The sequence below is a fragment of the Lontra canadensis genome, unplaced genomic scaffold (assembly GCF_010015895.1).
Source record: "Lontra canadensis isolate GAN:19392208 unplaced genomic scaffold, GSC_riverotter_1.0 scaffold106, whole genome shotgun sequence".
Lineage (NCBI taxonomy): Eukaryota > Metazoa > Chordata > Mammalia > Carnivora > Mustelidae > Lontra > Lontra canadensis.
The window spans coordinates 1,424,551-1,446,436 of NW_022631100.1; the positions used below are offsets into that span (position 1 = coordinate 1,424,551).

The following is a 21,886-nucleotide window of genomic DNA, read 5'->3' on the forward strand; positions in this document are numbered from 1 at the left end:
TAGAGAATGTTCCATGTGCACTTGAAAAGAATGTGTATTCTGCTGTTTTAGGACGGAATGTTGAGAATGTATCTGTTAGATCCATGTGGTCCAGTATGTCATTCAAAGCCACTGTTTCTTTATTGATTTCCCATTTGGTTGATCCATCCACTGATGTAAGTGGGGAGTTAAAGTCCCCTAGTATTATCGTATTACTATCAATTATTTCCTTTATGTTTGTTATGAGCTGCTTTATGTATTTGGGTGCTCCTATGTTGGATGCATAAATATTTACAATTGTTATATCTTCTTGTAGGATTGTCCCCTTTATATATAAAGTATCCTTCTTTGTCCCTTATTACAGTCTTTGTTTTAAAGTTTATTTCATCCAGTATAAGTATTGCTACCCCAGATTTCTTTTCACTTTCACTTGCATGAAATGTTTTTCTCTCTTTTCGTGTTCTGTCTGCAGATGTCTTTGGTCTGAAATTAGTCTCTTGTAGACAGCATATTGGTGGGTCTTGCTTTTTATCCATTTTATCCATAGTCAACCTCTGTCTTTTGATTGGAATGTTTAGTCCATTTACATTTAGAGTAATTTTTTAAAGATTTTATTTATTTATTTGACAGAGATAGACACAGTGAGAAAGGGAACACAAACAGGGGGAATGGGAGAGGGAGAAGTAGGCCTCCAGCGGAGTAGGGAGCCTGATGTGGGGCTCCATCCCAGGACCCTGGGATCATGACCTGAGCCATAGGCAGACAGTTAAGGACTGATCCACCCATTCACCCCAGAGTAATTATTGATAAGTATGTGCTTACTGCCATTTTGTTGCTCATTTTATGGTTGTTTTTGTAGTTCTCTGTTCTTTCTCTTCTCTCTTCTCTCAGTTTGCTGGCATTCTTTAGTGATATACTTAGATTCTTTTCTGTTTATTTTTCACATATGTATTACCAGTTTTGGATTTGTGGTTACCATTGGGTTTGTATATAATGTCTTGTGCATATAGCAGTCTATATCAAGTTGATGGTTGCTTAATTGAACTCATTCTAAAAGCACTAAATTTTTACTCCTCCCCATGTCTTAAGTATATGGTGTCATACTTTACATCCTTTTATGTTGTGAGTCCCTTGACTGATTTTTATATATATACTTATTTTTAATGCTTTTGAGATCCCTACTTTTCTTATACCTACTTATTATGGTCTTTCCTTTCCATTCAAAGAGTCCCTATTGACGAGAGGAAAAAATGAAACAAGATGAAATCAGAGAGGGAGACAGACCATAAGTGACTCTTAAGCATAGGAAACATTCTGAGGGTTGCTGGAGGGAGGGGTAGGGGAATAGGGTAACTGGATGATGGAAATTAAAGAGGGCATGTGATATAATGAGACTGTTGAATCAGTAACCTCTATCTCTGAAGCCAGTAATATATGTTAATTGAATTTAAATGAAAATAAATAATTTTTTTAAAAGAACAAAGAAAACAAAGAGTCCCCTTTAATATTTCATGGAGGGCTGTTTTGGTGGTCCTGAACTCCTTTAACTTTTGTTTGAGAAACTCTTTATCGCTTCTTCTGTTCTGAATGAGCGCCTTGCTGGATAGACTATTCTTGGCTGCAGGTTTCTCCTTTCAGCACTTTTAATATATCATGCTGCTCCCTTAGGGCCTGCAAAGTTTCTGCTGAAAAATCAGCTGATGCCTTATGGGTTTCCCTTATATGCAAATCTTTACTTCTGTTGCATCTAAAATTCTCTCTTGATCACCGTTTTTTGCCATTTTCATTATGAGTTTTGGTACAGATCTCCTTGGGTTGATTTTGTTGGGGGCTCTCTATGCCTCCTGGATCTGGATTTCTGTTTCCTTCCCAGATCCAGGAAGTTCTCCACTATCATTTCTTCAAATAAATATTCTGCCTCCTTTTTCTCTCTCTTCTCCTTCTGGGACCCCTATAAAGTGAGAGTTATTATGCTCGACAGTGTTCCTGGGTTCTCTTAACCTGTTCTCATTTTTTATTATTTTTTTCTTTCGCAGGTCCAGCTTGATTGCTTTTAAGTGCCTTCCAGGTCACTGATCTGTTCTTCTGCTTCCTCTATCTATTTATACCCTCTGGTGTACTTTTAATTTCAGTTATTGAGTTCTTCATCTCTGATTGGTTCTTTTTTATGTTTTCTATCTTTGTTGAGGGCCTCACTGAGATCTCCTCTTTTCTCAAGTCCAGTGAGTATCTTTATGATGGTTTCTTTTATTCTCTGTCAGGCTTGTTACTCGTCTCCATTTTGCTTAGGCCCATTGCTCTGATTTTGTTTTGCTCTTTCAATTGGGGCATATTCCTCTGTCTCCTCTTTCCGACTCTGGGTCTATTTCTCTCCCACACTTGATGGTAGTGGCTTTATGAAGAAGAGGGCCTGCAGGGCCCTGCTGTGCAGTGTCCCTGGCCCCCAGAGCCTGGTACTTCAGGGCGTCTGGCCTGTGTGTTGTATGCACCTTCCTGTTGTGGCAGAGCTGTGTTTGCCTTCAGTCCCGCCTGCAAAGGCTCTCTGCCTGTTGTGGGCAGAGTCTGGTCCCTGTGGCATTAGTGGGCCAGTCAAGGGCTGCCCTGGGCTTGAGTTGAGTCAGACCAGGTGTTTACCAGAGATGAAGTAGTCCCAAACTGCTTCATCAACCAGGGGACAACCTCTATTGTCCCCTAAGCTTTTGGTGGTGGGTAGGGCCTGCAGTCAGACCAGCTTCCCACCCCCAGCCCACTGCTGGGGTCACAGACTGGCCTGTGGTTCTCCTCTCCCTGTAGAGGGGCTGGCCCCCGTTTGGGCTGCTTGCACACTCCCCAGGTGTGGGGCTGGCCCCGTCTGGGTTGCTTGCACCCTGGCAGGCTTGTGGCAGCACTCTGGATGCATTCCTGCCAAGGGCGTGTCAGAGAGGGGTAGATCCACAACATGCGTGTGGGCAGGGGTACGATGCTTATAAGGTCTGTGTGCATCTGCTCTGAGAGGGGACCTGGAGCTGAGGTCTGGCTGGAGGGGCTGTGTTCACACCAGAATGAGGGGGTTGCTGTTGGTGAGTTCGTTCCAGCCTTATCAGAGTGTCTAGGCTAGGGGAGGGAAACCACACCATTAGCTCCTTCTTTCCTAGAGAAGTCTCTCACTGATCTCTGTCCCTCTGGGAAAGGCTCTGAGGAGAGTAAATTATTCCTTCCTGTATGCCCCAGGCATTTTTCAAACTGCAGGTACTGTGCTGTATTTCTGCGGGTCTCTTCTCTTTAACAGTCAGACTCCATTTCCTCTCTCCCTCCCAGCAATCCCAGAGCTGAGCCACTGATGTTTAAAATTCCAGGTTTTAAGTCCTGTTGGTTTTAAGAACTTGTAAAATTTGACCCTTCTCATTTTCGAAGCTAAATGTTAGGAGGATTCATCTTCCCCACGCTGGCCCCTGTGAGAGGGTCTGTTTGTCTGCCCCCCCTCACCCCCCACCCCAGTCAGTGCTTGTGGGTCTCTCTCTCCTTCCCACAGACCCACAAGTCCTTCTAGTTCCATGCTGCCTCTCTGCCCTTCCTCTCATCTTCAGTGTGGCGTCTTCTCTTCTCTGCCTTCAGTTGTGGGGTTTGTTCTGCCAGTCTTCAAATCATTTTCTGAGTCATTTATGCTATTGTGGGTGTGATCTAGGTTTATGTGGGGGCACGAAGTGAGCTCAGGGTCCTCCTACTCCACCATTGTCCCCAGAGGTCCTTGTTTGATGATTTTATAAATTAAGTTATTGATTCCATATATTTAAACATTGCCAAAACATTAAATTGTCAGCTAGATGTACATATTTTTAAATACTAGGTTTTAATATCTGAGATTTGTGGTGAACATATTCGCTTCACTTCATAAACCATTTAGATCTCTTTCCAGGTTTTCATATCTTTTCTTTGTTAAACACAAGTCCCAGTGGTTGTGATGACCCCTCCAGAATAGGCATATATGGCAGTTACAGCCTAGAGGAAGTTACCTGCCCAGGAGGCCCCTCTGCTATATGAATCCATGATCTCGTTAGTAACAGCAAGTTTACCGAGTAGGATTGCGATAAGCCCTCTGATTAATTCTTGCGTATCTTTGCATTATTACTAAGCATCATTACCAACCAGTAATTTTCCATTTATTCCTGTGTTGAGCACCTGCTTTACATGCTGGGACTCCCTAGTTAGTTCCCTTCTATCACAGAACTCAAGGTCTGTCATAGGAACCGAGGTAGAGGGATACCAGCATGTGATGGATGCTGCGATGGTTTGGATGGTTCAGTCACATGAAAGAGGAGAGATTAACCCAGCCTGGGAGAAATGATCGTTCAGCTGGGTTTTGGAAGAATGTCTGAGTTGGGCAGTTAGAAGGGTCAGGGTGTGTGGGTGGTTGTGGATAGGAAAAGTGTCCTAAGCAAGGGGGAAGTACAGATCTGGAGCCATGAGCAAGCATGGCATGTTCTGGAGTAGTAAACCAGATGGTACCAGTGAAACCTAGTTTGCAAATGGGAAAGTGGGGAAAGGTAAGAGTCCCCAGGAGCCAGGGGCAGATGACAGAGGGCCTAGAATATCACAATGAAGGATTTTGAACAGGAGAGTGAAATTATTTGATTTAGAAATGTCTCCCTAGAAGGGAGCATGGAGTTATGTGTAGATGGGAGTGCAGTGAGAATAGAGAAAAAGAAACCAGTCACAGGACTAGAAATCATGGAGCACTAACATAAGATAGTGGTGATGATGAAAGATGACACACGGAAGAGAGAGGAAGGAGATCCAGGGTTGTGTCGAGATTTCTGGCCTGGCCACCCACGTGGAAGGGGTGCACGCTGCAGAGAGAGGAAGTAGGAAGGAGAAGCTTGTGTAGAAACAAGTACATGTTGTACTTGTTGAAAATCTCTTCAGTCAGCATTTGGGTGTACAGCTCTGGGGCAAAGGGAGGTGCCAGGAGCCGCAGAGCCAGCAGACCAGGATTGGCAGAACGGGTAGAACAGAGATGCGGTGTGCACCATGTCAGCGTTAAGGTGTGGGGACCACGAGGGAGCCTGAAAGCAAATGGTACAGAGTTGGCTGAGGGATGGAGAAAAACAGGAGCATGACATCCCAGGCAGGATGAGGGACAGAGCCAGCCATCAGATGCAAGATGGCGAGATGTCACGTGGCATGAAGACTGAGCAGCTCCCAGTCCATCCTTGGCAGTGGGGCAGCATGGCAGGGCACGGGGGTGGCTGAGAGATGCGTAAGCTAAGGCCCCAAGTTTATAGGTGATCTCTTCAACCACTGTGACCATGGAGGGGAGGCGGGCTAGTAGGCAGTAGCTAGAGGAAAACCAAGTGCGAGAGGGGCTGCTTGCATTTATTTTTAATGAGAGGGAGGCAAAAGGGAAGCCTGTTGCAAAGGAGAGCTTGCAAGTGTAGGATCGGGGACACAGGATGTGGAAACAAGTGTCTCCCTGGGAGAAGGGGGAGTGGAGTAAAGACCCATGTGAGTGTAACCATGCAGCGGCGGGCAAGGCTGGGGCTGGCGGGGCTGTGTACACAGCAGGTTGTGAGGTGACCACTGACTCCCCGAGGACTGGGAAACCAGCAGAAAGGCGGGCGCGTGGGAAGGCGATGCTGGTGATCTCACTGATCCCACATACAACGGGGTGTCTGTGTGCGTGTGTGTTCATGGGTGGGGTTTTTTGGGTTATACTTTCATTTGTTTTAGTTTTGCCTTATTAAAAATTAATTTAGCAATTTAAGAATTAATTAAGCATGGGTTCTTATTTCTACTAGTGCTGCCATGTAGACTGCAATTTCAATATCATGCTTTTTGTGTGCAAATGTAGGCCCAGATGAGGCTGTGATAATCATGAGTAAACATACATTATGAACTGCAATATCTTTTGATTCTGGACAGGCCTATCTTGAAATCAAAAGAAGGATTTTCCCAAGATTTTACTTTCTTAGCAACGCTGAACTCCTTGATATTCTAGCTGATAGCGGAAATCCTGAGTCTGTACAGGTAATATTATTATTCTCTGCTCAGTGATATTCTTTCCCAACCAGGTCAGAATTTTATAGTGTTATTAGCATTTGTTTCTGGTCCACAGCCTCATCTTGTGAAGTGTTTTGAAAATATAAAACAATTACTTATATGGAAACAAGAAATCGGTCCTCCTGCTGTGATAATGCTCATATCTGCTGAAGGGGAATGTCTTCTGCTGCCCAAGTATGACACATGTGTTCTAAACTAAGCATTCAGACTCTGTACAACATCGCTGTTTAAAACCTCGGCTTGGAAATGTCTGATATTTCATAGAAGTTTGCTAAGCAAACTGTTTTCTCAGAGATAATGTACCTATGCAGAATTTTATTTTTTCATGTCTCTATTTCTTGGCATCATCCTGAATGCTAACACGGGGTTTCATTATAGAAACTTAGGAAGGAAATTTACTATTTGCTTGTCGTTGTTAATGCTGCGCCCCTGGCTGTGGATGGCTCCAGGCCAGGCTCGTGGGTCTGCTGGGTCCTGCCACCACACAGGTCCAGTTTGCCAGCCAGCCTTTGGCACATGGCTCCTGATGGGATTGGATTAAAAAATGCTGCGTCCCAGTGTTCCCATCCACTGGAGTCCCTAACTCAACCCCGACCTCAGCTGGCTGTTTAAAAGACCCAGTAAGGAATACAAGAAATCTTTGTAATACAACTTACCCAGTTTGCTCATGTTGTACTGGAACCTCTTAACTTTGTAAGTTCATGATTTCGATGTCAGAATTCCCTAAAGTTAGGTGATACGTTGTGTGTGTAGCTTTCCAAATTGAGATCTAGAAAAAAAACCCAAAATTAGAGAATTGTGGTCCTTTGTCATATGAATGTTACAAGTGTAGAAAAGTTAGTCTACAGCCTTATCAAGAAACATGGATAAAAACTGTTTGCAAATTATTTTTGAAAACATTGTAGGAAAATTCGTGTAAGAAGTGCCGTGGAACAGTGGCTGGTGAATGTAGAGAAAAGCATGTTTGATGTGCTGAAAAAGTGAGTACAACTTTTAATCCTAAAATCACATTATGTATATATACTTAAACTTGTTCAATTATCTGCGAATCCAAGTGGAAGGTATCTGCAGAAATGTATGGAGTAAAGTCTGTTATGAAATGGGCTTTGATAGAACATGACAGCACGTGGCTGAACGGAAAATAGGCATTTTTGCAGTTGGAGAGTGTGATCAGGGACTGCATTCAGGCAGCTTAGGGTTAGGGTCAGGAGCTGAATGCATGGCGGGATGTTGCTGCTTGCTTCCCAAGGACCCAGTGCCCAGCAGGCTCGGGCTGCCGCCCATCCCGCTTCTGCTTCCTTGCATTTCTTGCTGGGTCCAGGCTCTGTAGGGTTCTCCTTTTTACCATCCAGTCTGTTTAGAGTGAGGAAAGAGCCTCAGAGCATGAACTTTTCAATGACTTTGACTGGAGCTATCTTGTACATTTCTAGTTATTTGTGGTTGGTTATAGAGGGGCTATTGGTCTTGGGGTTTTAAGATCTATATTTATGAACATGATCTTGAATGCCAACACAAGGCTTCTGGAGCAGAGCAGATTATTACTTACTTACATAAATAACTACAGTGGCTTTCCTCGGCTCCAGTTCTTACCTGGAGTGATGTGATAAGAGCCAGCTGTCTCATGTGTGAGGGCAAGGAACCCCGAAAAATGCATCTGGGCACTTGAGAGACAAACTGATATTCACTCGTTGTGCTGGAACTTTTGTCAGACAGTCTTACCATTTGTTATTAATGACAGTTCTTTCTCTTTCTTTACAGTTTTCTTTAAAAAAATCTCTTCCTTGTTGTTTAGGATGACAAATTATGTGCAGTGTTGAAAAGTACAGTTGACAGCATCCTTCTTTGTTTCCTCATTTTACTGGGAACATTTCTAACGTTTTGTCTTTTGTTTATGATGCTTGGATTTCTGGAATATACCCCTCATCAAAGTAGAGTTTTATTCTGTTCCTTGTTTGCAAAGTTTTTAATAATTAAAAGACATCTAATTCATTCAAAGTTTTTTTTAATGAATCAATCAAGAACCCCAAATACTCCTTTGCCTTTAATTTGTGGTTGTTATGACTTATAATAACAGATTTCCTTATGTTGAACTCCACTTGATTTTCCTGTTCATTTTTCGGTCCACTTACTTTATTTTCTGGAAAACTGTATTAAACATGTTCTCCTTTTCTGTGGATTTGTCTTTATCCTTGTTTTATTTCTAGCATTTATTTCTAATAAATAACTGTGTCACCAGCCCTGTCGACTCCCTTAAGCTTGCCCCCATGTCTGCAAAGAGTCCCTCCACTGAACTCTCAAGCCACCCTTCGCCTGCAGTGTGTCCTGTTGCTTCACTGCTCCCCATGGCGTTGTATGTCTTCTAACCACCAGGCTGTAGGTCTGGGCAGGGAGGGGGGTGTCATTTATTGTTATATTGAGTTTCTTCATATCTTTTGGGGCAGCCATGCCAAAGTCATAAACATTTCCTTTTTTCTAGTGAATACTCTTTAAAATGTTAATGTACAAAGTGAAACATACTTTTATCAAAGCCTATAGTAAATAGCTCTGATTTGTCTGCAATGAGCTTGGATCACTTCATAAAACCCTTCCATCATCACCTCTGTATTATAGTCATGCAGGATCTTATTCCAAATGGGGTTAGTTCTCTGTTTATGGATCAGTAATTCTCTAGTTTTAGTAAGGTTCTTGGTTTGGTTTGTTTTTGTTCATTACTGATTCATAGGTCTCACATTTTAGAGTTTGTTTTCCTTCTTCTCTATATATTTCCAAGTAATTTTTTCCAGAAAGCATCTGTGAGTGGCAAATATTTTTATTTTTCCCTCTTACTTGCAGGCTAGTTTGAATGGAATTAATTTTTAAGTTCAAATCCAATTTCTTGAATGCTAGCTCCCCCAAATGTCACCCAAACGACATGTTGCTAAGACAGAGCTGAGTGTATGGGATAAAGCAGAAGCCCTGCTGGGACCCCAGAGCGCCCAGGCAAGGAAGGGTTAAACTGGAATGTGTGTCAAGCTGTGGCAGTCTGGTTTCAGGCGGGCCTTGCAGTGTGGGGCTTGATTACAGCTGGGTAGAGATCGGGGAGAGCTGTTTGGGATTGGAGGACACAGCAGAGCTGGGGTTGCCCTTTGATGCTGGGTTTTGGAAAAAGCTTCGTTTTTGTTTTCACACAGGACGGAATGGTGAGGTATTACCTTCATAACACATTCAACTTGGCAAAACGGTGTCTTCTATCTGGAAGCCTTTTCTTAGCTTTTGAGTACATACTTGCACTATTCCCTTTGGGGAGATGCTTTCTCTCTCATCAAATACTGCTGGACCTGGTGGTGTTTGATCTAAGCAGAACGTGTTCCTGTTCCTGTGTCACGCTGCCTGCGGGCCGAGTGATTGCCAGATACCAGCAGCTTGTGAGATGCCCCTGACCCCAGAGAGCTTCAACCGGGTGTTGGAACTGGGAAGGGAGCTGTCTGGTTGCATGAGCTCTGCTAACCCTGCTTCCCCAGGTTCGCGTTTGCACTGGTTGTCGTTCACAGTCAGATAAGCGAGTCCCTCTCCCTCTCTCTCTCCCTGCGGGTTCTTGTTTTTAATCGCAGCAGGTGGCCTGCGCAGCCACTGGGGACAGGACGGTGCACAGGCCCAGTCTGGGAGTGGCAGATCTTCCCGGGTGTGGACATTCCTTTCCACTTCTCCTGGATGCTGCAAACTGCCTTTGTCCCATCCCCAGCACGTGGGTTCCAGCGCTGTTTCGGATACACCGCTCTTGTGAGAAAATGCCAGTGTCGATGAACTTTGGTTCCTTTCTTTCCTTCTCTCCACTTTCCTCTCTTCCTCTGTCTTTCCCGCCGTGTGTTAGGATGTGTGATGTGATTGTAGGCCCTCCTCTGCTTCTCCCTCCAGCCCCAGTGGTCCTCTGAGATTTCCATTCACAGTGGTCATCGGCAGCTGCAATAGGGCAAGGGGTGTGGGGACAGGCAGAGGCCACTGCATTCCCTACTTAGGAAGCTCTCCTCATCGTCCCGAAGAGCCACCCCTGCCTCCCTCTTGTGGTTGTCAAACTTGGCAGGAGTGTTCTTTGGTGGGTCTGCTCTTCTTTCTAGAATTCAATCCCAATTTGCTTGCCATCTGATAGAGACTTCTCAAGTTGTGGATGCCCTGGAGCACACTTTCGTGTGTTCCAGTGTTTTCTCTGTGTGTGTGTGTGTGTGTGCGTGTGTAGAATATAATTGACATATATATCATTATATAGTATTCATATATTATCTATCATTTGAAGGAGTATGGTTCACGATGAAGACAGGATTATTAAGTCAGAAATCTTGATACACTCTCTCCCAAGAGACTATAAAAAATCAGAATAAATATTTCCAAAACCCTGGAGGTAATAAAATAAAGAAAATATAGTGTGTGTGCTCTGTGTGTGTATACAAATATAAATCCGGGGCTAAGTGTCAAAATAGAAGTAAGATCTTAATTAAAAGATTTTGTCAAAAGAGAAATGGAACTGCATGTTGTTTGAGAGATAAAACAAAGACATAAAATAAAAGGTCATTTTAATTGATAAAATATAAATTTGCCACTGATGTTGTTTTGAAACATCATGTTGTTTAACATGTTATTCATGTTGTTATAAACTTATTTCTCCACAGTGGCAGTGATTAGAAAATAATTAAAAAATTACTAAAAACCATTTGCAATTACAGCAAAAATTAGAAGAATCAATATTTATTTTAAAAGCAAACTAAATTCTCAATTAAGATAAGTAAAGAAAAGAAGCTGTCAAAGTAGAAGAAAATGAGTGAAGTTTGGTGTCAAGAATTTCTGACACATGGCATTAGTGATGAAATGTGAAGATGATTGATCAATTCGACTACATAGAAACTAAAAACTTCTGAGTGAAAAAAACCCACTGTAACAATATGCAGACATATACTGTTGGCACCTATTAACTTGATCTTAAATAAAAACGTCTGCATATTTTTCATGAATCTTATTTTTTTTCCTTATGATTAATTTTTAAAACTAATTATGGGACTTTACTGGTAAAATTCATTTGATGATTTCAAATTATTTTAAATACTGATTTTGTCATTGATAGTATTAGAAATTCAAAGCTAATGTGTATCATCTCCCCCTTCTAGTTCTACCACCCAGAAACTCAGTGGCCCCATTGGGGAAGTGCTGGTGACATTAAAGGAAAATATAGGGAATATGCATTTGCATAAATCAATAAGGCTCTAGTAACTCTGACATTTGGTGCCATACGTATACCTAAGTGAGAATTAAAAACCAGAGATCCTAAAGGAAAATCCCCCGTGGCCTCATCATGCTTGATCATTGAATGGCCACTGTGATTGCACGTAATAATAGAAGTAAAATGTTTTGTTTGTAGGTTTCTAAGTCAAGGGGTCGAGGACTGGAACTGCCAGACCTTTTCCACATGGGTGGTGTCTCATCCAGGACAAGTGGTCCTCACGGTGGTGAGTTAGTTTGTCACTCTACTGCCCAGAAAGCAAAGATTTAGAAAGAAACCATTATGAAGGGTACTTATATGTGTCATTCACTTTGAAATGCATCCCAAAATGAGATGGATAGATGGATAGAAAACTGGATAGATAAGCGAGAAAGTAAATTTAGCAAAGAATTGCTTAGAATATAGGTGGTGGGAATCTGGGTATTTGTTTTATAATTAAGCTTTTTTATGGTTTGTTTTAAAATTCTTTCATAATAAAATGTTGAATGAAAATAAATCACAAATTATTTTCTCAGGGATATCCCTCAGGGATATCCCTCTATTATCTCAGGGATATCCCGTACTGTATTTGGTTTCTACTGCTGTCATTAAAAAGTTGCCTCAAACTTAGTTGCTTAAATAGCACGAGTATATTAGCTCGCAGTTGTGTCCGTTGAAGGCCTCGTGGTGTCACTGGCAAAAATCAAGGTGTCGGCAGAGCTGCATTCCTTCCTGAAGGCTCAGGAGAGAGTCCCTTCCTTTCACTTTCCTGGCTTCTAGAGGCCGCTGGCCTTCCTTTATTTTCAAAGCCAGCCCTATTTGCATCTGTCTGCTCTTCTTCGGTCAGACCGCCCTCTGCTCACATGGCAAAAAATGTTCTCCAAGTTTAAGGGTACATATGGTCATATTGACCCCACTCAGATAATCCAGAATACTCTCTCCACCTGCAGGTCTTGATTTAATTACATTTGCAAAGTGCCGTTTGCCGTGTTAGGTGATATAGTCACAGGCTCTGGGCATTAGCACAGGGATATCTTTGCAGGGAGCCTTCATTTGCTAACTGTTGATGTTCTGGACCTCAAAGGAGAAAGAGAAACGAGGTATGCATGATAGCAAGGAAGCCAAAGCACGTGTTTCTTTTGAGAAGAAGAACTCGGGAAGTAGTGGTTCAAGCCAGGACAGTAGGGAATTTCCACTGTAGACCATGTATAATGATAGAAGGACAAGGAAAGATCCCAGGGGACAGCCCCATGTAACAAAAAGATGAAGGAAGGGGCTCCATGAAGAAGAACGCTAGAGGCGTCATGGAAGCCAAGGGAGCAGAGAGGGAACTAGACTGACTTTTCTCTGGAGACAGTGAGCGGTTTTCATTTAAAAATGCTCTAGAGAGGTCTGCAAACTCCAATAACGGCCACAGTCTCTCCACCTGCTGACCCGCCACATCCTGTAAGAAAGAGTTTGTTTCTGTTGCAGGCAGCCTAGAACATGGACTGATGCATCAGGTTCCACATCTTCCCCCCTCTTACCTTGCTCTGGAAGAAAGTCCCACCCCTATACCTCTTACCCCTAGGCTAAGTATTCCGATGTTTATTTCTTTATAGCCTTACCTACGTGTTTCATAGGCACTTCAAATTCATGAAATCCCAAGACGAACTCACTGCGCCCCTCTACCTCCAGCATGCTCTTCCTTCAGTAGGTACTATCCTAGGGACTGCAATCCCAGTTCACCCAGTCGTGGGCTGGAAACCTGCAGGCCTCCTGGAAGTCCGCTCCACTGACTTCCAGGTCACTGCGACATTAATCCAGCGGCCTTCTTAAAACAACTCTGGCGCATATGGAGCGGGTGAGTGTCAAAAGATGGCTCGAATGATGGAAGTCATACAGAGTTTCTGAAAATTATGATTACAGACAATATATTCTAAAAAGAGTATTTCTGGTTTCAGCTGAGCACACGGTCCTAATTTCATGCTGGAGTTTTCTACCATTATTACTGTCCTGGGTTATTAGTCTAATGATGATTGCTAGTGATGTTACCAGTCTAGTGATGATTGCTAAGAATAGCAGACTTCAAAACTATTCAAAACTATTGGTGGTAAAAAGATTTCAATTTATTTAAAAATAAGGCCATGAGCATTAATAAAATTCAGCGTCTGAATCTCAAATACATTCAAATGTGTATGCTCTCTTTCACACGCACATACACATCATGAAAACATCTGGTTTAACTTATAAAGTTTATTTTTCAATGACCAGCTTTATATCTTACTTTTTCAGAGCCAGATCATGTTTTATAATGACTGCATCAAATGTTTCGCGAGTTCTCGGTCAAGACCAGAGTTGGAGAAGGTCCACAGCAGCATGTTCCGTCACCTAGAAGAGATTGCAGAGCTGGTGATGCTGGACACCAGTAACCCCCGCACACAGGCTGTCCTGGGAGCGCTGCTCACGCTCTGCGTGCACCACAGAGACATTGTGAGAGATTTATTGCTGAAAGGCATCTTCAGTGTGGGGGATTTTGAGTGGACGAGGTAAGTGGATCCCGTTACCACTCTGCCTAAAATAACTCATCACACGGCTACCTCTAGGGAAATTCATTCTCTACCTCAAATTTTGTCAAATCTGACTTTTCATTTTCCTGGGATTTATAGAAATTCTGGGCAAACTGTGTCAGTTTGAGTTCCCGATGCCTATGCTTTCTTCCTTCTCTTTTACACTGTCCCTCCCATCATTTCAACTTCCTTGGGCTTCATGTTCCTACATGGGCTTCACTCCTCTCGTCATTCTGCCAGAGTGCAGCCCTCCCTCAGGCCTCGACTCTGCCTATGTGCTGTCCGTTCTGGAGCACTCTAAACGGGGAAACAAACCAGAGCATGTTTCTAGCCAGTTCTTTACCTCAGAGCCCCCTTTCTCCTACCAGGAGCCTGGTAGTACATATTCATACATAAATATTTTATATATGAAACACCACAAATGTGAAACTGTAGGAGAATAGAGCCACTGACCCTGGGGAGAAGAGGAGAGCAAGCATAAGATTCCTATGATGAACGTGAAATTTCAAACTTCTGAGTTTTTTTTTTTCCTAAAGAAATCTCTGTTCATGAAAAAATAACTGTCCTGACTACATAATGTCTTTGATTCTCAAGAAAAGTTAATTTTTAAGAAATTCTGCATGAGTATAAATTTCCTTATTTAAATGTGACAATTTCCTTTAGCCTCTAGGGAAAATGGAGCCCAGAGGTTGATATATTTGACTAACACCACTTGAATTTTACTGAATACTTTATATTTGATATATATTCACATATTTCTTTTACTGTTAATATTCACATATTCCTTTTACATTTAGTGTAACTGTATACCATTTTTAATTGCCAAAGAAATATGTTGTATTGATGAACCATCACCCAAAAGTTCAGTATGTCATTATTACTTTCTAGTAACTGTCTTTGAAAGTGAAACTGAAAGGTGGAAGAACATAAATAGAAAAGTAAAGTAGGAAACATATGATTCTAAACAACTCTGGGAGCATCATGATTCTAGGGCTACAGTTCCCAAGTTGTATGCCAGAGTGTCCCAAGGCCCCATAGAGACCTTACAGGATACTGCAAAACCTTTTTTAAAAATATTATTTATTTATTTGAAAGAGAGAGAATGAGAGCGAGCACAAGCAGGTAGAAGAGCAGAGGGAAAGGGAGAAGCAGACTCCCCTCTGAGCAGAGAGCCCAACTCGGGGCTCGATTCCAGGACCCTGGGATCATGACCCGAGCTGAAGGCAGACGCCCAACTGACTGAGCCACCCAGGCATCCCAAAACATTTTAAACTTTTAAAAGACTCAGAGGGATATGCATCATGTGTCAGACACCAAACAAACTGTTAGCTCAAGGTAGTTGACAAGTTTAACCTTAAACCTTAACTAATTAAACATTAGAATCATCATATTGATGATTTCTCATTCTTGGAAAGCTAGGTTTGAGCAGTTGCTCTGATAAAAAAGCGAGGACTAAATGAAAACATGATATAGGAAACAAAATTGACAGTATCCTATCTGATTCTAAGGTCTGATAAATTGTGCAGTGCACAACAGGCACACATGTCCCATTAGTAAGTAATGGTGATTATTCAAGAATGATATAAAAATTCCTTTCAATTTATTTGTATATATTTTAAAAATAAGCTACCAGTTCATTAAGACAAAAAATACCTTTAAGCTGCTTTAAATCTAAAAATTAATGAAATTAACTGTGAGGTATTTCTTTTGACTATGGTAATCAAGAAAAAAATCACTGTATACTATAGGTGCAGTCAAGCAAGTTTGGGAATTTTGTTAGGGGAAGAAGAATAGGGGGAGTAAAGCTCTGGAAATAAAAATTCTATTTAAATGATTTAGTACTTGAATCATAAAACAAATCTTGGGTCTTAGGATAGCAGATACCTTTTTACTTAGCTTACCATTCTTTTACTTTAGCACAGTAAAACCCACATATGATGAGCCCAAAGCTAACATCATACACAACAGCGAAAAGCTGAGAGCTTTTTCTTTAAGATTCGGAGCCAGATAAGGTTGTCCACTCTCCTCATGTCTATTCAACATGGTAGTGGAAGTCTTAGTGAGAACAGTTAAACAAGAAAAAGAAACAAAAGGCATCCAAATTGGAAAGGAAGAAGTAAAACGGTCTCTCGCTGCAGATGACATATTATATGCAGAAAACCCTAAAGATGCCACCAAAGAACTGGTAGTCCTAATAAAGGAGTCCAGTAAAGTTGCAAAGTCAATACACAAGAATCAGTTACATTTCTACCCACTTACAATGAACTATCAGAAAGAGAAGTAAAACAATCCCATTTATAATTACACCAAGGGAATAAATTACTTGGGAATAAATTTAACCAAAGAGGTGAAATATCTGTACACCGAAAACTCTTTTGTCATTAATGAAGGAAATTGAAGAAGACACAAGTAAATGAAAAGACAATCCATGATCGAGGATTGAAAAAATTAATATTGTTAAAATGTCCGTACTAGGGGCACCTGGGTGGCTCAGTGGTTTAAGCCTCTGCCTTCGGCTCAGGTCATGATCTCAGGGTTCTGGGATAGAGCCCCGCATCAGGCTCTCTGCACAGCAGGGAGCCTGCTTCCCTCTCTCTCTCTGCCTGCCTCTCTGCCTACTTATGATCTCTCTCTGTCAAATAAATAAATTCTTTAAAAAAAAATGTCCATACTACCCAAAATCATCTGTAGATTCAATGTAAAACATCTCAAAATTCCAGCGACCTTTTTCCACTGGAAATAGATCAAAACCTAAAATTTGTATGGAACTGCAAAATACCTCAAGTATCCAAAACAATCTTGAGAAAGAAGAACAAAGCTGGAGATAACACACTTCCTGGTTTCAAGCTATATTACAAAGCTGTAGTACTCAAAACAGTATGACATCAGCAAACACATTGTCCAATGGAACAGAATAGCCCAGAAATATAACCACACATATACGGCCAATCAATAACAAAAGAGCCAAGAATATACAATGGGGAAAGGAGAGTCTCTTTAATAAATGACGCTGGGAAAACTAGACATCCCCATGCAAAAGAATGAAACCGAACCCCTATCTCATGCCACTCTCAGAAACCAACTGAAATAGATTTAAGACTTGAACGTAAGACTTGAAACCATTAAACTCTTACTCGAAAACATAAGGCAGCAAACTTGGTCTTGGCAATAACTTTTGGATTAGATGCCAAAAGTAAAGGAAACAAAAAATAAACAACTGAAACTACATCAAACCAAAAGCTTCTGAACAAGAAAGGAAACCATAAACAAAATAAAAAGGCAACCTACTGAATGGGAGAAATTATTTGCAAACCATGAATCCACTAAGGGATAGATACCCCAAATACACAAAGAACACCTACAACTCAATAGCAAAAAAAGGTTGTTTTTTTATTATTATTAAAAAATGGGCAGAAGACCTGAATAGACATATTCCAGGGAAGACATACAGATGGCCAACAGGTGCATGAAATACTGCCCAGCACTTCTCATCATCAGGGAAATGCAAATCAAAATCTCAATAAGATACCACCTCACACCTGTCAGAATGCCTATTATCATAAAGACAAGAAATGAATTTTGGTGTGGATGTGAAGAAAAGGGAAATTTATGTGCCATTAGAGGAAATGTAAATTGGTTCACCCACTATGGAAAATGTATGGTGGTTTCTCATAAAATTAAAAATATGCGTACCAAATGATCCAGCAATTCCAATTCTGCATATTTTCCCTAATGAAGTGCTATCTTAAAAAGGTATCTGTACCCCATGTTCATCACAGCATTATTTATAATAGCCAAGACATTCATTAACTGATTAATGGATAAAGAAAATGTAGTACATGTGTAGAATGAACTATGACACAGCCGTAAGAAATGAAAGAGGTCTTTTCCCATTGCTACAACACCTTGATGGCATTATCCTAAATTAAATAGGTCAGACAATGTATGACCTCACTTATATGTGAAACCCATAAACACTGAATTCATAGAAACAGAGAAATGGGTGGGGGCCAGAGGCAGGGGATGTGTGTAATGGATGAAGGAGGTCAAAGGTACCAACTTCCAGTTAGAAGATAAATAAGTTCTGGAGATGTAATGGCTAGCCTGGGGACTATAGTTTAATAATACTTCATTATGTATTTGAAGAATACTAAGACAGTAGATCTCAAGTGCTGTCATCACAAGAAAAGTAAATTTGTAACTGTGTGAATGATGAATGTTACCTAAATTTACTGTGATCATTTCACAGTATGTGCATATATCAAATCATTATGGTGTCACGCCTTAAACTAATATGAAGGTCTAGCTCAATATCTCCGTAAATCTGGAGGGAAAGATTATATACTGTAAAGCTACAACTGGGTCGCAGGTTTTACTGGTAGCCTTATAGATGAGCAAACTTAGGATTAGCCTCATGATTCTCAGGGTTTGTAAGATAAATACCACAATAACATTTCAGTTACCCTCGTAGTAAGGATCCTGGTTATAATGAACAATGTCTGAGCCACATCTTTATTGAAAACCACAATACACTTCATAGGGACGATTCTTGTATAAATCCTCGATTTGTGCCATGTGCACATCACAACCAAGCAGCAGGACTCCACGAGACCGTTTTCCTCACGGGGCAAGTGCTCACATGCTTGTAGGATTCGGCATTCTAGTATTTCATTCTAACATTGTCACTCATGTACTGGCCATAACTCTTTCCATTTTTTTTAATGTTTTCATTTGTTTTTTAGTCAACATTCCCTCTAATGTTCGTTAGGTTTCTACATGCGAAAACAAAAACTAATTTTGCCCCAATAACATGCGCACTTGCACCACTGTTTTCAGGCATTTGCACTATAAATGGAACGACAGACAGAAGTTATGCTACGTGTCTCAAGGAGATGCCAGCTTCACATACGGCTACGAGTACCTGGGCTGCACGCCCCGCTTGGTTATCACGCCCCTCACTAACAGGTGCTGGCTCACCCTCACCGGAGCGCTGCTCCTGAATCTGGGGGGCTGCCCCGCAGGCCCCACTGGCACGGGCAAAACAGAGAGTGTCAAAGATCTAGCCAAAGTAAGTGCCTTTGGTATCCAGAATGCTGCTTTCTTGGGTTTTTAGTCACACAAACCTTAATGGTATCTTAAATATACACCATTCCTACTAGTAAGATGTTCAGAACATTTAACAGACACCTTACCACGTCCATGAAGTCATGTAACTCATCCGTTCACATTTAAGTGTCTGCTGTGTGCTGGGACATGGGCGTTCTGCAGTCTCAGTTTGCTTCTGTTTACTTGGGATTCCACCGTGCTCACTGATGAGTGAACAGCAGCAGCGTCGCCCTCATTTAAGGGGGATTTCGAGCTGCATGCAGACTTCTACCTGGTTGTGTGTGTGTGTGTGTGTGTGACACAGAGAAAGAGACAGAGACTATGAAAGTGGAGGAGATGGTTTGATGTCACTGAAATGATGTCCCTGAAATGCTTTTTCCTTAGTTTTTTATTGATGTGTTTTAGAAACATGACTTTTTAGCATTCCATGTGCTAATCAACATAATAGTATATGTGCCTCTGTACTCTACTAAGTTTTGTGACTTTCTAAATTCGGTATGTACTTCATCTGGAGATTGCAGTTTTCTCAAAAGAGTAAAGACATTTTATTACTCCTGAAGTTTTAGCATTAGTATTTTGTGTCATAATTCAAGAGATCTATTAAAATAATATTTTTGTTTCTCAGTCCTTAGGCAAACATTGTGTGGTCTTCAACTGTTTTGAGGATTTGGATTATAAGGTAAGGCTTATTCATATATATGTAGGAAAAAAATATTGTGCACATAAAAGAAAGAATTCATTGAGGATTGAAAAAACAAGAAAAGTATTTCTCTTGGAGAGACATTAAGTATTAACAGAACTGTAAATTAATCAACAGAGCTGTTGATTCTTCTAAATTGATAAAATAGAAACTTAGAATATAATAGAAACTTAAAACATCATGCAGTTTTCTTTTATGAAACTGAACTACTTCTTATGACAGTGGATTTCAAATTTTTTGACGGGGTTTTTCCTAACAAAATATGATATGGAACATGAATTTATTAACAAAATTAAGAGTACTGCTCTATTAATATAAATTTATTTTATACTTTTATTTACTTTTACTTTTTATTTACTATTTTATACTTTTATTTACTTTTTTATACTTTTATTTACTTTTTTATACTTTTATTTACTGAAAAGGTATACTTCTATTTATTGAAAAAGTAATCATTAAAAACAATGAGGCTGTTATAATTAACACAGAAATTTGAGTCAGAGTTTGTAGTGATGATTACAATTTTATGTCAGCCTTATTTTTTTCTGGTGGCATATTATCTAAGAAGACACAGATCCTAACATTGTGAAATATTCATTGAAATGTCATATACCTCTGCACCTGTCACAAATTTACTTACAGTTTCAAAACACTCCCATTTACTTGTTTTGCATGTTAAGTCCAGACCATTTACCCTTTTGTTTTGTTTTGTTTTTTGTGTTTTTTTTTTCATCATATTCCTTGTTTTTGCACCACACCCAGTGCTCCATGCAATCCGTGCCCTCTCCAATACCCACCACCTGGTTCCCCCAACCTCCCACACCCCACCCCTTCAAACCCCTCAGATTGTTTTTCAGAGTCCATAGTCTCTCATGGTTCACCTCCCCCTCCAATTTCCAACTCCCTTCTCCTCTCTAACTCCCCATGTCCTCCATGCTATTTGTTATGCTCCACAAATAAGTGAAACCATATGATAATTGACTCTCTCTGCTTGACTTATTTCACTCAGCATAATCTCTTCCAGTCCCGTCCATGCTGCTACAAAAGTTGGGTATTCATCCTTTCTGATGGAGGCATAATACTCCATAGTGTTTATGGACCACATCTTCCTTATCCATTCGTCCGTTGAAGGGCATGTTGCTTCTTTCCACAGTTTGGCGACCGTGGCCATTGCTGCTATAAACATTGGGGTACAGATGGCCCTTCTTTTCACTACATCTGTATCTTTGGGGTAAATACCCAGTAGTGCAATTGCAGGGTCATAGGGAAGCTCTATTTTTAATTTCTTGAGGAATCTCCACACTGTTTTCCAAAGTGGCTGCACCAACTTGCATTCCCACCAACAGTGTAAGAGGGTTCCCCTTTCTCCACATCCCCTCCAACACATGTTGTTTCCTTTCTTGCTAATTTTGGCCATTCTAATTGGTGTTTACCTTTTATTAGGTTCCTTTTATTGGCAGCTAAAAGCACATTAGCTGTGAGACCCTGTGTTTCCAGTGTGTGCTCCCTTAGCACATGAAAAGTATCAATAAACACAGATCAGCTGTTTGCATGAGTATTGTCAAGACCTAGAGACCCTAGTTTCCTCCCCAGGAACTGCCCTCAGGTGCAGTGAGCAGGGCCAAGCAGCCAAGCGGGGAGCCCAGAAACCTGCTCATCAAGATAAATCATATTTTAATGATTTTTAGAATCAAAATTAAGGCCAAAAAACCATGAAAAAATGAAATATCAAAATTTTCAGTAGAGACACGACCTGATTCCCGCAACCAGTGGGAAGAACTGGCTGCTGTGTCTCGGACCCATGGGACTCTGGTGTGCACTCTTGCCTCACACGGAGAGCACGCATTCCCGCGCATGTGTTCATGCACGCTTGTTGTGTTGGGCCTACGGTGTTCTTGCTGGTTTCGGCTGCCGGCACATGGGCATCCGTGGGTTCCCCACCTGGAAGCCCCCCCTGAACACCAAGGGCCAGGCCTCTGCCTGCACCTGCCAGGGGCGTGGGCCAAGCGCCGTGCGCACCCCGCTGTTGTGCTGGGGAGGGCATGCGCTGGCCTTGGGGACACTGCGGAACCACACGGAGCCAGCCCAGGGAAAGCATTCACCCACGTGTAATTGTTTTCAAGATAATGGGGAGATTCTTCTTCGGACTGGTGCAGTCGGGAGCGTGGTGCTGTTTGGACGAGTTCAATCGGATTGACGTGAAGGTCCTCTCCGTGATTGCGTCACAGATCCTAACGATCAAGGCAGCAAAAGACAGCTACTCTGTCAGGTACGGGGTGGGTGCCTCTG

The 21,886-nt window shown here is 41.5% G+C and overlaps 1 protein-coding gene across 1 annotated transcript in view; it reads left to right on the forward strand.

Moving 5' to 3' along the window:
• The window catches only part of DNAH14 (dynein axonemal heavy chain 14), a 307,787-nt gene that overhangs the window by 92,531 nt on the left and 193,370 nt on the right, over positions 1–21,886 (forward strand). Inside the window, exons 23-30 of the mRNA XM_032838780.1 lie at positions 5,878–5,982; positions 6,071–6,189; positions 6,921–6,995; positions 11,402–11,489; positions 13,517–13,770; positions 18,628–18,859; positions 19,523–19,576; positions 21,721–21,866. Of these exons, the coding sequence (XP_032694671.1) occupies positions 5,878–5,982; positions 6,071–6,189; positions 6,921–6,995; positions 11,402–11,489; positions 13,517–13,770; positions 18,628–18,859; positions 19,523–19,576; positions 21,721–21,866 (1,073 nt within the window). The remainder of the gene's footprint in view (positions 1–5,877; positions 5,983–6,070; positions 6,190–6,920; positions 6,996–11,401; positions 11,490–13,516; positions 13,771–18,627; positions 18,860–19,522; positions 19,577–21,720; positions 21,867–21,886) is intronic.